Below are 15,701 nucleotides of genomic sequence, written 5' to 3' on the forward strand. Positions count from 1 at the left end.
CAGTTAGCAGTCTCAAAGTAGCTAACACATTTAGTGGCTAATTCTCAACTCAAAAACCACCCATCCTGAAACCAAAACAAAATCTTGGTCAGTCACAGACTAGATCTTGAACTCCGTTGTTTAAGCCCAAGTATAGACAATTCCTGCATGAGTCCTTGGAGGCTCGTACAACATGCTAGCATGTAAAGCAACTGCATGCATGAGAAGGCCTTGGTGTGAGGATACTTTAGTAGTTAATGGAAGCTTTTGAGAAGGTAGTTGATCATACCTTTGGTGAACGGTGAGAGTAATGTGTTTGAAGTGTATACAAAGTAATACACGCACGCAAACAAATACACACACACACACACACAAACATACGTGCACGCTCACGCGTGCACATACACTGCCTTGGAGAAAGCTGAGGACAAAAAAAAAAGCAGATTTCAAAACAAAAGGATTGTAATAACTGTAATGTCCAGGCATTGTGTACGCACCGATAAACTGAAATATACTATTCATACTGTATCTATTGTGTTCTTTGTAAATAAGGTGCAGTTTCACATAGGTGATACAAAACAGCCTTAGTAAAACCAAGAGGTAGCTCAAACTGAATGGCTAAATGAATGAGTATGCTTGTTGTGTTGGTGTGTACATGACATGTTCACTGTCCCGGCGTATTAAGCAGCGATTTGTAGTTTTAAATACGGACAAAAAGAAATATAGAAATATATTAGGCAGAAGTTCTATGTATGGTTATCATTTAATACAATATGTATGATGTGAAGTTCCCTTGTTTACGGCTATTCTCTAAATCTCTGCCTTCTCTCCAGACAACAGCTGATCTAGGTCTTTATGCAAAGTAAAACTCCTTTAAACACGCACACGCACACACACGCACACACACACTCAAAGACACACAGACAACACACACACACACACACACACACACACACACACACACACACACACACAGTCTCGTTCCAAACTTCTCCACTCCTTCGCACCTCCATCAACAAGCCATCCAGCACATCCTCAGCTCCCTCTCTCTTCTTTGACCCCCTGGAGACCTTTTCTCCATCCTCCACTACTCTACTGCTGAGGTTCAGAGGTGGCCCTTAGGAGACTTCACTGCCAAACACCTCCAGTACCAGCGGGGTGAGCTGCATGCTGTGCTCTGGCTGGAAAGAGAGTGAGCGGTACTGCTTGGAGTGCTCCTCGTTCAGGCTGCGCAGGTCGGCAAGCTTCTGGATCATCTTGGCATAGAGCAACCGTCCACCCGGGTGGTGCAACCGGATGTAGGCCTGCAGGGTCTCCGAAAGCCGGTCTTGAAGGGCTTCAATGCGAGCATGGTCCTGCACCCCTGGGCGGTCTGCAGGAGTGGGAAGGAGAGGAGAGGACAGGAAAGGAGAGGAGAGGAGGGAGTTGAGTTGAGTTTTTATGCTTTGTGGTGAATGACGGCAAGTTGAACAGAGTTAATTGTGTAAATAAGAAAATCGAGGATTAGAATGCTTTGCTTGTTAAGGGAATGATAAAATGTATACCAGAGAACAACTTTTAATTCCAGTTGATAATTATCTTCTGTCACTTGTGAAATGAATCTGGGTGTTGGACATATGGAGACTTATTTCACACAGTCGTGACTATGATGACTGTAATTAGAACAGAATTCAGATGTCTTCATAGTAACATTATTTCTACCACATCTGTCAAGTGGGCACTGCTGATGTACTTGGATTCCGTATGATCTGGATGGATTATACTTTTATATCAGCTTATTAAAAGTGTGTGTGTGTGTGTGTGGGGGGGGGGGACTACTTTCACCCAAGAGCACTATTTTTATGCTGAACTTATCTGTAACATGTAAGTTTTTCTCAACAGCTGCCTTCTTGGCTAAGACTCTTGCAACAGTTTTTAATAAACAATCTTGCAACAATCATCAATCTTATAACAGTCTTAATGATAACTACCTGCTAAAATTAGGGTTAAAAAAATGGCAGGCTAAATTTAGACCAGGGAGAGAATATCTATATATTGCAATTGAAATTCCTCTTTCATAACAAGGCATGTAAACATCCATCTGCTTAGCTACACGTGCTCACTTGCACGACTGCACATGCATAATATATGCACCATCACTTATGTAAATGCATAGGATTCAGATGAATGCGTGCTCACATAAAGATGGGTGCTCACAGAACATAGACACGTGGGCCCAATCAAATAGCAGTTTAGAAAAGCACTTTACTTTTCCTGTTGACTGTTGGCACCTGTGCATCTATTTATTCTGTCTATATATCCAAGCTGTTCCTGCTTGTCTTTCATAATAAAAACATTTACAATGAATACACCCACCTCTGCAAGGGAAAAAAAAATCAGAGTCAAATAAGCAGAAGCATAAACAATTCATGAAGACCATCTTACAAAAATAACCATTATGCATCATGCCTTCCTATACCCCTCCTACTGCCGCCCCTGCCCTCCCTCACCTGGAGAAAGCAGGCAGATGGCCATGAGCAGCACATGTTCCTCCTCGTGGAGGTTGAGCTTCTTTAGGCCCACCTGAAACTTCACCAGAGGCTCCAGCAGCTCCAGAGTATGACCCGCTATAGGAGACAGAGAAACAACCTGAGTGTGTATGGGTACATGTGTATGCACATGAATGTGTGTGTGCGTGTGTGTGTGTGTGTGTGTGTGTGTGTGTGTGTGTGTTTGCATGCATGCCCGTTTTGTTTGCACTGGTGCACTCCCAACTCTATAGCATGTCCCAGAGAGTCAACCCCCTGAGAAGAGGATCATCTCTCTTAATGATTAATATTTCATAATGCCTTTTGGACCCAACACTGTTGCAGCTTTTTCTCCCTTACATCGCTCCACAGGTTGGTTAAAACATTCGCTGATCACCACTTTTGATCGGCATGTTTTTATCATTGCAGAGATGTAAAATTTATGATTATTGTTTTTGTTTTTAATAAGGGTGCTTGGATGAGTGCCCATAAAATGCCTGGTCAAATGTTTCTAGATAGTATCTGACATCTACCTCACTTTAATCTCATTCCAAGTAGTTTATAGCAGATCAATCTCAATAATAGGAGATAACCAACCTACTCATTAAACTATTAAGGGCCGGACAGATTTGAAATTCAACTGAGCAAGACTTACCTCAGATAAAAAATATGATATAAAAACTATTCTGTGTTTAGGTTCAGCGCAGATTACAGACAGTCATTTGAATTTCTTTCCCCCTCTGATAACCATTTACTCGAAATAACAAGCAAATAATTGATGTTTGCAGGACTCAAATAGCCGGGCAAGCAACACGAGTCTCGTGAGTTTATGCAAAACTCCCAATTTGTGAAGTTGGGGCCAAAGAAAACTTTATACACCCCATCGGCATGACAGTGAACACACATGCTTGGGGGTAAGTCTTGAGCACAGTCTACTTTCAATTAGCCCTAAACTGGAGAAAATCTATTCAAAGACCATACTGGTTTCAGTCTGGATTACTGGTTCTACTCGATTGATGTGGGTACATGATAATGAAGATCTGGATGTCAGCTGTTTTTTGGTCAGCGTCCCTGGCTCAGACAAACTATTTACAGTGATTTAGCAGATGAGCAAAAGAAACAGCTTCTCCTGAGCATCACAGGGTTGCTTTACTTAGCGAGGAGGCCAAGAGTGGCATTTTTTGGTTGAATTTACACACATACGTGGCTGTTAGTGTCATGTCACACAGGTTTTGCAGCATTCAGTGAACAGCAGAGCAATACGTCCCAAGCCATACTGCGGTTGTTTTGTCAGCAGGTCAGGAATGACTAATTTTGAATCTTGCTTGATGGGGCAACTGAGAGCCATAACTTCAGTGTTTGTTATAGACATGTCCCACTGGTTATGGTGAGATAATTGCAAAACCCTCCTTGTATGTGGGTGTGCATATATGCTGCTATTGGTAATCCTTTCTTCAGTCTCATGCCAAAGGGGTTTCAGTTCCCTCCTTGAAACCCAGACCACTTCCTTCAAGCTCTATGAACGCACACACACACACACACACACACACAAATTCCTCCCCAGCGACCAGCTACAGATTCACTACTCTCCACCTGCAGTCAGGAAATTGTATATGCAGTGTGTAGACTGACCTTTGGTGACATCACTGATCTGGTATTTAAAGTCGGGTGCACCACAGCTCCAGGACATGTCCTCCAGGTTGAAGCTCTGATTTGAGCGCAGCATTATCACCTCAATGGCACTGGACTTGAGCAGGGCAATCTGATCCTCTGCGGTCAGCTCCCTGCAGGGGTCACAACAAATGGGGCCCTTTTACAGTATACTACAAAGGTATATTCAACAGTAAATTTACTCTGATCATATCAAATCACATCTGATGACTTCAACATTGGAGATGGTGAAGGTATATTTCATTTTCAATGATGCATCTTTATTTTACTTAGCATGTGCAAAGTTGTAGTTGTGGTGTCTTCACTTTAGTATTCTCTCCTTGTCTTTTGCTTATCTATAGGCCTACGCTGTTGCTGTGACTTCAACATTCTACATAAATAAATAAATGGACTGTATTTATACAGCGCTTTTCTAGTCTACCAACCCCTCAAAGCACTTTACAGTGCATGCCTCACATTCACCCATTCACACATCGATGGTGGAGGCTGCCATTCAAGGCGCTAACCTGCTCATCAGGAGCAGTTAGGGGTTTCAGTGTCTTGCTCAAGGACACACGCTCTCTGGAGGAGCTGGCGATCAAACCAGCAACCTTCCAATTACTAGACATCCCGCTCTACCTCCTGAGCTGTGCCACCCTCAAGAGCATTCGCAACAGCATCAGTAAAGTTGCTTCTGATCACATCATGGCAAGGGAGAATTGATCCCGTCACTAAAAAACACCAAGGTCAGATTCAAACTTGGAAAAAGTCTGTCCAAACAGCGTACATGAATGCGGTACTTCTCGAGTTTCACTTTCCCCGAAAACACAGGTTAAATATTTAATTTCAAAGAACGAGTTGGCCATAGTTTAAAAGTACATCAGGATCTGCCTGATTTATAGCATGCAGAAAGTGTCACTATCCAAACTTATTTACCTATTTACATATCGGTTTACCCAGTAAGACAAAATGATGGGTCACCATGACACAGACAACTCGTTTGAAGAACAAGTACAAACATTTAGTTGGTAATACCTCAGAAACATTAAAAAGAGATAGAAATAACACCCTTCTCGGTGTAGTAGTGCTCTAAATTAAACTTTTTGTTTTCTAAGTACCAGCATTATCGTGGCTAACATAGTGAACCTTTCCATGAGCGCTACCAAATTTTAAGAGCGTTCAATTTATTGAATCAACGTTGGGCCAACATGAGACGGGAGTTGAAACGTGCAGTTTTTTAGAGGAGGTCTGGGGTGCTTTTCAGGGGCTTAAGGAGCAGATCATAAGTGGACAAACATTCCAACGTTAATCCATCAACCTCTATCACTCCCCGCCAGTAAGAATGACAACTTTCAGGAAAGACAGGCCTCAGCTTGTTTCAGCCTTGACTTTGGATTGACCCCAAGATTGTCGCCGTCAACACACGACTAGAAACGAAGATACAAACAGGCATTAGCAGCCTTGTTAGGAAAGTGACAAAGAAACAAAGAAAGAGCTTTAGGTTTCCATAGAAACTTTGCTTTTCTGTTAAAACTTTGCCTTTTTCCAGCTGTGAATAACGCGCCATTTCGACTCCTGTCTTTTGCGGGGGTATTGAGCATGTCTTTGGGCAACACTGAGGTTGCACGCATCTCATTCTGTTCTCGAGGTTGAGACTACTTTCCCGTCAAGACCATCAAATGTGTTCTACGATGCCATCTTGCAAACTTCATCTTTAGTTGTGCGCTCTTCAGAGTGAAAACGCTGGCATGAGTAAAAATGAGGCCCCTATGACAAGCCCAACAACTGTGAACAGACATGTGATTGCAGAACCCTTGGGGAAGATGCATACTTAAATGTAGCACTAAGGCCTAACTTAACACTGACAACATTACCACAGCAAATGTACTTATCCAATCCATTAAAGAAACACAATAACAAAATAGACAGTAGATGTTCATCCTTCAAATAACTCCATGTTGGCTAATCCCTGGCCTTTAGGCTATAGTTTTTACCATGAAATAGTATCGCTTAATCAGGTTTAAAAAAAAATGTTCAAAGTCTCCCACACACAAACATACAGGTAAAAAGTCACTCAGCCATTCAAAAACATAGAAAAAACCCATTCAGAGAAAAGTTCAATGCGTGCACTTGAGCTCATACAGGGGTTTATTTTTTTCCCTGGACAAAACATCCGGTAGAATTTCATTTAGCCAAACAGAAGTATAGGAATTCAGGCTACAACAATGACTATTATGTGTGTGCATACACCTTGCTAAAGGCCTATGGAACCACTTGTCCACTATCTTGAATTTCCACATACACTCAGAGAAGCCTACAGGGAGGAACTTGTATGGTCTCACCTATCCCTCTCACCTGTCCAGATGAACTGATTCAACTTTCTGTGCTCACCTCACCTGGATTATTAAGCATGCATAAAGACACTATATTTTAAAATGCAAGCACTGGGCATATTCATCCTCACCTGTTGCACACAGGGCAGAGCAGTGCTTCCATCTTAGTGACCATCTGAAAAACTAACGTTTGACCTGAAAATTCTAACTAAATTCTACGAAATAATCACCGTAATATGATTATAATCCAGTGATGAAAAAGTCAATGCACTCTTTTTTTCTGCAGGACAATACGTCTAAAGGGCTGGGAGACTAGTATTTTCTGAATAACGCATAGCATCATGAGTAACAGTAACAGTAATGAGTAACAATAAACTCTTGACACACATTTGACAGATCAAGACATTCCCTGTATACTCATACGCCAAGCATGCGCCACATACCTGAACCCAGGAATCATCTTGGCAAAGCCAATGACTTTCTGAATACTATAAGAGACCAAATCAGCCAGGTGGGGCAGCATGGAGAGACGGGAGCCCTCCTCCTCACTGGAATCTGGGCTGCCACCCTGCTCCTGGTACATCATCATCAGGTTATTGAAGTTCATTTTGGTGTCTACTGACTCTGAGAGAAGAGAAGAGAAGAGAAGAGAAGAGAAGAGAAGAGAAGAGAAGAGAAGAGAAGAGAAGAGAAGAGAAGAGAAGAGAAGAAAAATTTTATCTGATATTTAAAGTCCAGCTGAAACAGCGTTTTGAGAGTATCTGATTTCCGTATTGTGACGTATTTCCGAGTGAAACAGGATGGACAGGCAGGACATAACGCTGGGAGGAATTTGATCTGAACATTGAAAAGCATGTTGCTAGCTAGCAAACTAATGAATCTTAGCTCTGTGCTGCCAAAAGTTGACGATTGATTGATGTCATGATATTATTGGTTGAAATTGGTTGGTTCAAGCCTACCTTCTTCAAGCCTTCATGAAAACATGATTGGATTTTGGATTGGAAGAAAACATGATGGGATTTTGATATAAAAATACAAAGAAATTGATTTTTTTTTTGTATTTTCTTTTGCATATATTGTTAAATAATTTGCAGAATATGACCGGGGATGTGATATAAAAGGGTTAAAAGGGTATTTTTCATTTCATCTCGACCTTAAACATCACCTCCCTGCTCTGTGAGCTCGCTTACTTCAGTGTGCGAACAGATCCCAGAAACAAAGGGTTCTTGTTTTAGGGATGCACAGAAATTTCCGCTGTCTTTAGGATCACCTACAGCATGCTTTTCACTTATCTCCTCTACACCTTCCAAGTCCTGGGAAGTCTATGTTGCACAATAGGCCTTGTTCCTCTCTGGTGTTGGGCTGACTGTTCTAATGTTAGTGAGAAAAGCCAGCGGTATGATGCTATTCCATGGTGTCTGATAAGGACAACAAAGTAGCTGATTGTAAAAATGTATGCCACCAAAGAACTTTTCCACGACAGATTTATCTTCAGAAAACATGCCCCCCCCCCTTCAGCATGCAGACTATAACCAAGTAGTGTCATATCAAACTGGCCCCACACAACATTTCCACTCCGTCAGCTGCTGCAGCCTTTGAAAACGCAAAGAAATTAGAAATTAGCCCTACCGTGCTACGTGTTTTTAACTTGTAGTTTTGTAGTTGAGATTTCACTGAAAAATAAATCCGAAGTGAAATGCATTTAATTCACACAGTGAGATACATTTTGAAAAATGAATATGTTTTAGGTATCAGTTCAAGCAGATATATTCATTTTATATCTGTACTGGTAGTTGACAATATTTTTTTTTTCATTTGGTGCATCTACAGCTCATTGAGGAAAATTGTAAACAGGAAATAAAAAACACAGGAGAGCGAGAAAAACACTTGGGTCAGAACAAGTCAGATGAGGGCTCCAGCAAGCCTGTGAATCGCACATGTCCTCTCACTGTTTTCTGCCAATTAGTGTCAGATGAATTAATGGACTGATGTTCACAACAATAAACTGTTTGTGTTTGCGGTAGGAACGATTCATAGAATTTACTCTCAACATCTTCCTGAAGCAGCGTCACGGACTGATTAGAGCTAATAACACGCACACATAAATGAGTAGAGATTCACTACCATGGATTCACACAGTATCGGGGGAGCAGAATCAAAGAAACTGGTGTAAACATCAGAGGCTCTCTCTATTTTTGTTCTTTTTTTTTTTTAACATTCTTAAAAGTGTGTGTCCTTTACCTGGCGAGTGACTAAAGGAGTCGGAGGAGGCGTCAGACAGAGAATGGAGGGAGGCGGCTCTGCTTGCGCTGCGCGTCACTGGGCCATCGCGCACCGGAGGCTAGAGAGAATAGAGGCGCACACGCAGGAATTAAAAAGGGCTACTCATCTGACAGGAAGGACAGGCGCTGTTGAAAACCTCGCCATGTTTAAAATTTCAATAAGTGCTTTGGCCTTACTAGCCTTTATTAAAGAGCTACATGTAGATGTGCCGAGGTCCTTGACTAGTTCACATTTATTTTTCAAACTGCTTATAAAAATATTGTGCATTTAAGTTGTGTGGAATGACCTCTAGGGCAAATGGGGTCACAGTACTGAACTCGACTGTGGCTTTGGGGGACGGGGAAGGGGGATGAGTTGGGATTCTGTTACAAAGTGGACAATTGTGCTATAAGTCACATGTCTGAGACTCTGAGGTGCTTGAGGTAAACAGCATTGAATGTCAAAGAAAACACTGCTCTCGGGACTGCTGGTAGTGGGGTTTGTGTGTCAAGCAGCAGATATAGGACTGTTTTGTCAACAGCCTCTAGAGCAAAATTGACACGTGTGTGGAGGAGTAACATGTTAAAATGCTGAACATATGCTGCTTAATGAGATTATTTCAGCAAGGTTACTGTCTCGCTGGACAAATGTATGAAGCTGGAATACACATCACAGTATCTGTAAGGATCCTGAGACCTCAATTACTCATTGAAGATGTAATGGCTGCTTTTTCACATTCCTTAGGCACTGATTTTATTGAGTTTCAAAATTAAAATCTTTTTTTTTTCTTTTCAGAATTTTCCTTCTTTTTTCTCCCCAAGTGTATCCGGCAAATTCCCCCACTCTTCCGAGCTGTGCCAGTCGCTGCTCCACCCCCTCTGCCAATCCGGGGAGGGCTGCAGACGATACACGTGGAGTCGCCAGCCGTTTCTTTTCACCTGACAGTGAGGAGTTTCACCAGGGAGACGTAGCGCGTGAGAGGATCATGCTATTCCCCCCAGTCCCAAACAGGTGTCCCGACCAATCAGAGGAGGCGCTAGTGCAGCGACCAGGACACATACCCACATCTGGCTTCACACCCGCAGACACGGGTAGGGACGCCCGACCAAGCCAGAGGTAATACGGGGATTTGAACCGGCGATCCCCGTGTTGGTAGGCAACAGAATAGACTGCTACGCTACCCAGATGCCCGAATCCATTGTCTTTTTTAAATCAGCTTCAACACTGTAGTAACTAAGTAAACAACTGTCTATATTTTTATAAATATCTATGTCATGTGTGCTGTGACTATGTGAAATGCACATTAATCTGGTATGACTTGATGTTGATTTGGTTTGTGATGCGGCATTGGGGGACAGACCCTGAAACGAGTGAAGTCAGAGTAGGAGTCGTCATAGGTTTTGTGGTGGGCTTCCACAAGCGTTGCGATGACCTGACTCTGCTCTTCAGTGAGTCGGGGGCGGCGGGCCTCCCTCTGGGCTTCGCGCTGTGCCTCCTCTTCCTTCCGCCGCTGGATCAGGTCTTTCTTCCTCTGTACTTCCTCATCTGTCAGTATGACTGAGGGGTGGGGAAAGTACAGGGAGGATAACAGGGAGCGATCAAAAGAGACAGACGTGTTTGCATTGAGACAGATGCATGAAAAAGGCTATTTTTACACACAAATAAAAGGCAGTGTTATGAAAAGAACATGACAGGAAATGAACATGGTAGAAATTGGCCAGCAAGTGTTGGCTGTAAATCTTCCAAGTAGGCCGCTCAGTCTTAAGTGGGCAGAATATGTCTCACATGGTAAAGCAGTATGTATAAGTATGTTATATCGTGACAGAGGCTAAGTCCATAAGGGTGGATGGTTGGGAGGGGGAGTGGGTCTTGTTATTCCCAGGGGGAAGAGAAAGGGAGGGGGAAGAGTCCATATGGAGACCCCTACTAGCATTGAACAACAGAACACATTGTCTCTGTTCTGTTCTCTCCTTGTTGTTCTAGCAACTGAATTAGCTCTCTCTCTCTCTCAAGACGCACACATAAACACACACACACAAAACAGAGAGAAATGTATGTCTCGACAACATGCTGATGTCTTTGCAGAAGCAGCGACAACGTAAGTGCGTTCCCCAGGCTCCTGTTAACGTACAGTGAATCTGAGCATCAGTGCTGTCACTCTCCTAGAATTAGCAGAAAAATTCTGGGGAGAGCATTGAGCAAAACATAATGCTTTTGCTTTCAAGAGGCCCCTGTGGACAATGTCCAGATATCAGAAGAAAACAAGAAAACTTTTCCTCCTATTTGCACTGTGAAAACAAATACAAGTCTATGGAAAGTAAAGGCTTGACCTGATTGAACACAACAGCAAAAACTTCAGCTGGAGAACACTTACTGTACACACAGTGGGGAGGCTCCACTAGTTCAAAGAGACCATGTAAATGTTGTAATGGGAGCAAAGACCGAAAGATACTTGACCCTAGTCCAGACGTTACATAATATGTACAAGGGGGACAGTGGGCCTCCTAAAAGGCAAACAGCAGTTGTGTAAAACATATTGCCCTTCCAGAAAAATGTATTGTGTATCAATAATCAATCTTGCCATAGAACACTTGTGATTTGTGGGGACGATATCAAGGATAATGCCATTTCCATAAAAAAAATTCACTTTGAATTAGTTTTAATTGCCGATTAGCAATTGTTACTGGTCAATAGATGGGAGTGATGCTGACCTTGGATCAGTATTGGTCTGTGCTTGATCTATAATCAGCAGTGTAAGCAATCCCAAAATATTGGCATCACCGCCAAATAAAATTGAAAAATGATTAACCCCATTTCCCAATAAATAATCAAATTAAATAAATTAAAAACAAAAACAACAAATATAGTGACAATATTCAGAGATTGTTATTTTATTTCATCATCATCTATCACAGAAAAACTAAAGTTCAATTGTGATGTCTTGCACTACAAATCTAAGTCAAGCACAAACTGGGACAGACCCTCTAGACAAATACAAAAATTACCCACAACAGCCACCGTTAGGATATATAAATTACACATGGGTAATGCAGAGGATAGCAGAACATACAGATTATCTGCTACACTTACACTCCTTCATCATGCCAATGTCCACGCAGCGTTTCAGCCTGCATGCCTGGCAGTGACGCCTGTTGTCCTTGGTGATGGTGCAGCTCCCATTGAAGGGGCAGGTGAAGGTGGCCTTGCGCTTCATACTGCGCCTAAAGGGATTAAACAATTTAATAATGAAGTTCAATGGAAGTTCATAACACAAACTAAATTAGTTTTTTTTTTAATTCCCCCCCCCCTTTTTTTTTCTCCCAATTGTATCCGGCCAATTACCCCTCTCTTCCAAGCTGTCCTGGTCGCTGCTCCACCCCCTCTGCCAATCCGGGGAGGGCTGCAGACTACCACATGCTTCCTCCGACAGATGTGGAGTCGCCAGCCGCTTCTCTTCACCTGACAGTGAGGAGTTTCACCAGGGGGATGCAACGTGCAGGAGGATCACATTATTCCCCTCAGCCCCCCCCCCCAAACAAGGGCCCTGACCGACCAGAGGAGGCGCCAGTGCAGCGACCTGGACACACCCACATCCTGCTTCCCACCCGCAGACACGACCAACCATGTCTGCAGGGACGCCCAACCAAGCCGGAGGAAACACGGGGATTTGAACTGGCGATCCCCGTGCATGTAGGCAAAGGAATAGACCACCACGCCACCCGGATGCCCAAACTAATGAAATCAAACAAATTGAGAGGGGGGTGCTAGCTTCCGATTTCAGGCTGTGCCTGTGAGGGAGGGAAAGGGGAGAATCTTTTTCTTTTTTCAGCTTGTTTGCGGTTTCTCAGGTGTCGCCACAGCGGATTTTATAGTTTCCATTGGTACCCTGTGAGGGCACATCACCAATGGCGGTCGTTGTTAACCCGGGCCTTGACCGATCCGATAGTGAGCCTTGACCAATCCGATATGGTCTTGTCAATCCACATAATGATTTGGCAAAATGTTACAGCGGATGCCCTTCCTGACACAACCACTAACCCTATGGACAGGGACACAGGTAAAACACTGGATGCCATCCCAGTATTCACGGACTTGCGCCTCGGCCTGTTGCCAAAAGGGATAGCAGAAAATGAGGGAACAAAATAGTAGAGTGGACTGAGGAGGGAGGAATGGATGGGTCAACATTACAGTCATTGAAATGTAAGTTATTTAAAAGTGTGTGTACAAACACATAAATGCATTTGTACATTGACAATATGGCTCTATATGGCACGAGCCCATTTATCAGCTGCATTGTAGCTCCTAGATTTGAACAGGTGTCAGGTGTGGCATGGCTGACACTCGTAGCGCACAAATATGTAATCACGGTCAAAACTTTATAAACATTTCTCTCCTTCAATGCTGGAGTGGATCAAAAAGCACAAACATGAATGTTTGCCAGGGGAGATGAGAGTCCTGTTTAGGGGATGATGCAAAGAATAAGTATTTACTTGAAAATGTACACACACACACACACACATTCATATGTACACATACTCGGGCCACAAGAAAAAGCGCATGTCTAAGCTGAGTGCAAGCATAGTCAAGCCAAGGCCAGCTGAGGGATGAGCAAGGAGATTATTAAACATCCGTCTTTTCATCCCCTCCCTTTAAACATCAACGCAGCAAAGAGGAGCAGATACAAACAGACTGACACCCAAAGCATGCTCTCGCACACTTAATCACCGAGTCGTCCTTGAGGTGTATGTGGTCAAAATGAAAACGCTTGTGTGCACAATTGAGTATGCACGTGGGCAACTGCCTCAGCATTGAGGATTTCTATAAGCTCAAACTCCTTTGTATTCTCTACATATCATTGTAAATGATGTGTACATAATTTGCCAACATCCTTGTTTACCTTGTTATGTAACTGTGGGTGGTACAATTCAGAGGTGTGAGTGAGGAGGTGGCAATTATTGATGCTGTGCATGTTTATGTGCTAATGTGCAAATTTCAGGGGTTGGAGGGGTGGGGGTTGTTGTACACGTATGCAACCACATTGATAAAACAGGGCCTGTGTGTAAGTGTACCTGTATGCATGTGCAAGTGTGTATGGATGTGCTACCATGTGCCAGCACATGTTGGTATAGTGTAACTGTGGCCACGTGCATTCATGCATTTGTTTACCTGAAAAAGCCCTTGCAGCCCTCACAGGTCATTGCATTGAAGTGGAAGCCGGTTGCTTTGTCACCACAAACGCCACAAATCCGAGGCACGTTCCTGTCAAACTCATCAGGGGCCAGAGTGGAAGTACTCACAGCCGTGGACTCCATCACTGGTAGGAGAGAAGAAGGGAGGGTACAACCAGGAGCAAGAGTAAGAAAAACAAAGACGAGACTGACTTCTGGTTACACAAACTACGTATTTAGCCAACAACTTTGTTGCCAATCACTACAACAATAGCAACAACAAAAAAAAACTCAGAGTTGCCGACTTAGAATATTTCAAATCTATTTTTAAGAATGAGTCCAGTCGCACTTTGAATCTTGATCTGTTCTCACACTTCATTAGACCCTTGTCAGTTGAAAACAGCAAGTAAGGTACTAAATTTAACATTTCACATTGACCTTTCAACAGCATGAGCTGATGGTCAGCATTTAAACTATTCTTGGTTAGGCTATTATAAAAAGTTGTTTTTTTCCCCTCCAGAATAGCCAATACAAAGTAAGAAACTTTGTACCTCTCTTCTCTACCCTGACCCGACCGTGTCCACTCCTCTTGGGTGGATAAAGTTCTCAGTTGATTCTATAGAGGTGAATTCAACTATATATTTTTCCAAGCTACGAGATGGAACCATATGAGCCAAATGTTAAAAAAAAAACAATTGTTCTGTGCCAAAATGTTGGATCTGGGTTACATTTGATAACATAGTACAGTGAGCAAGCCCTATCGATTTTACTTTAACAGCCTTGTGAGGGAAAGAAAAAGGCTCGTCACTGCAAGGCTAGCATCCTCATAAACAAACAGTGCCTTTTTATCTTTAACAAAGCTTCTTTCTCCTTTTCATTACTTCTGCTGCTAAGTGAAAGGAAGGCAAAAAAAATGGTAGACGGAATGCCAAGGAGGGTAAAAAAAAAAAACCCCCAAAAAACAAATAAATAATAAAACATAAAACAAAACAAAAAAACCCAATAATTTTAACACACTCACAAATCACAGCCAATGATGTAAAGGCCCAGCTGAATAATTCAAAATGTTTCGACAGATTACTCCATTATTCGCCTCTAATTAAAGGGTGCCATTTCACCAGAATGCTGAGGTCTAGAAAGCTTTTTCAAAATGCAGAAATGTGCCATTTTTCCATTTTGCCTGTCTGGTAAAATTATGTCTACATATTCTTCTATGTCTACAGTATACCTAGGTCTACAGCTGAAGCTTTGAAATTACCTTAAGTCTAGGCACTGGAAACACCTTCCATGCTAAAATTAAGTAGAAGAACAACAAATGAAGCAGTGCCTACTGCTGCAGGCATCTGGGCCACGATTGACCAAGGTGTCAATGTCATTGTCTGAGTGCATTAGAGCAAAATATGCTTCTACAAGTAAGGCCACAGAACTAGAGAATGACAAGAGTTTGTTCTGGAGAGTCAGACAATGAGGCTGCCAAATAACTAGCATCCGAGCAGCAATGTTTTGTGAGGTGAATTGGCAGATGGATTTCACAGAACTTTGTAAGCTAGACAAGGGAGAGTTGAAATTGTTGATGGGAGAACATTTCACATTGTGTAGTCAAACTCATTACAGCAATGCATTTAGGCCCATTAACTTAAAGAGGCGGCTAAAGGCAGCACCACAACTTTTCATTTCAAATAGAATGACTGTCAGTACTGCAACACAGAATGTGGTTTGCATAAACAGCACTGCACAGAGATGCGCACAACATGTTAATAGTACTTGCTTCAACTAGACTAGTTGTAACTAGTGTGGCTGCC

General features: G+C 42.6%; 1 protein-coding gene across 1 annotated transcript in view; it reads right to left on the bottom strand.

Moving 5' to 3' along the window:
• Positions 1-1,002: 1,002 nt before the first annotated feature.
• LOC130107386 (vitamin D3 receptor B) overlaps positions 1,003-15,701 on the bottom strand; it is a 36,252-nt gene continuing 21,553 nt past the window's right edge. Inside the window, exons 3-10 of the mRNA XM_056273972.1 lie at positions 13,898-14,045; positions 11,822-11,952; positions 10,092-10,288; positions 8,711-8,810; positions 6,913-7,093; positions 4,119-4,270; positions 2,469-2,585; positions 1,003-1,351 (exon numbers count right to left, since the gene is read on the bottom strand). Of these exons, the coding sequence (XP_056129947.1) occupies positions 1,098-1,351; positions 2,469-2,585; positions 4,119-4,270; positions 6,913-7,093; positions 8,711-8,810; positions 10,092-10,288; positions 11,822-11,952; positions 13,898-14,043 (1,278 nt within the window). The 5' untranslated portion in view covers positions 14,044-14,045 and the 3' untranslated portion in view covers positions 1,003-1,097. The remainder of the gene's footprint in view (positions 1,352-2,468; positions 2,586-4,118; positions 4,271-6,912; positions 7,094-8,710; positions 8,811-10,091; positions 10,289-11,821; positions 11,953-13,897; positions 14,046-15,701) is intronic.

This window comes from Lampris incognitus, chromosome 2 (assembly GCF_029633865.1).
Source record: "Lampris incognitus isolate fLamInc1 chromosome 2, fLamInc1.hap2, whole genome shotgun sequence".
NCBI classification, from domain to species: Eukaryota; Metazoa; Chordata; class Actinopteri; order Lampriformes; family Lampridae; genus Lampris; species Lampris incognitus.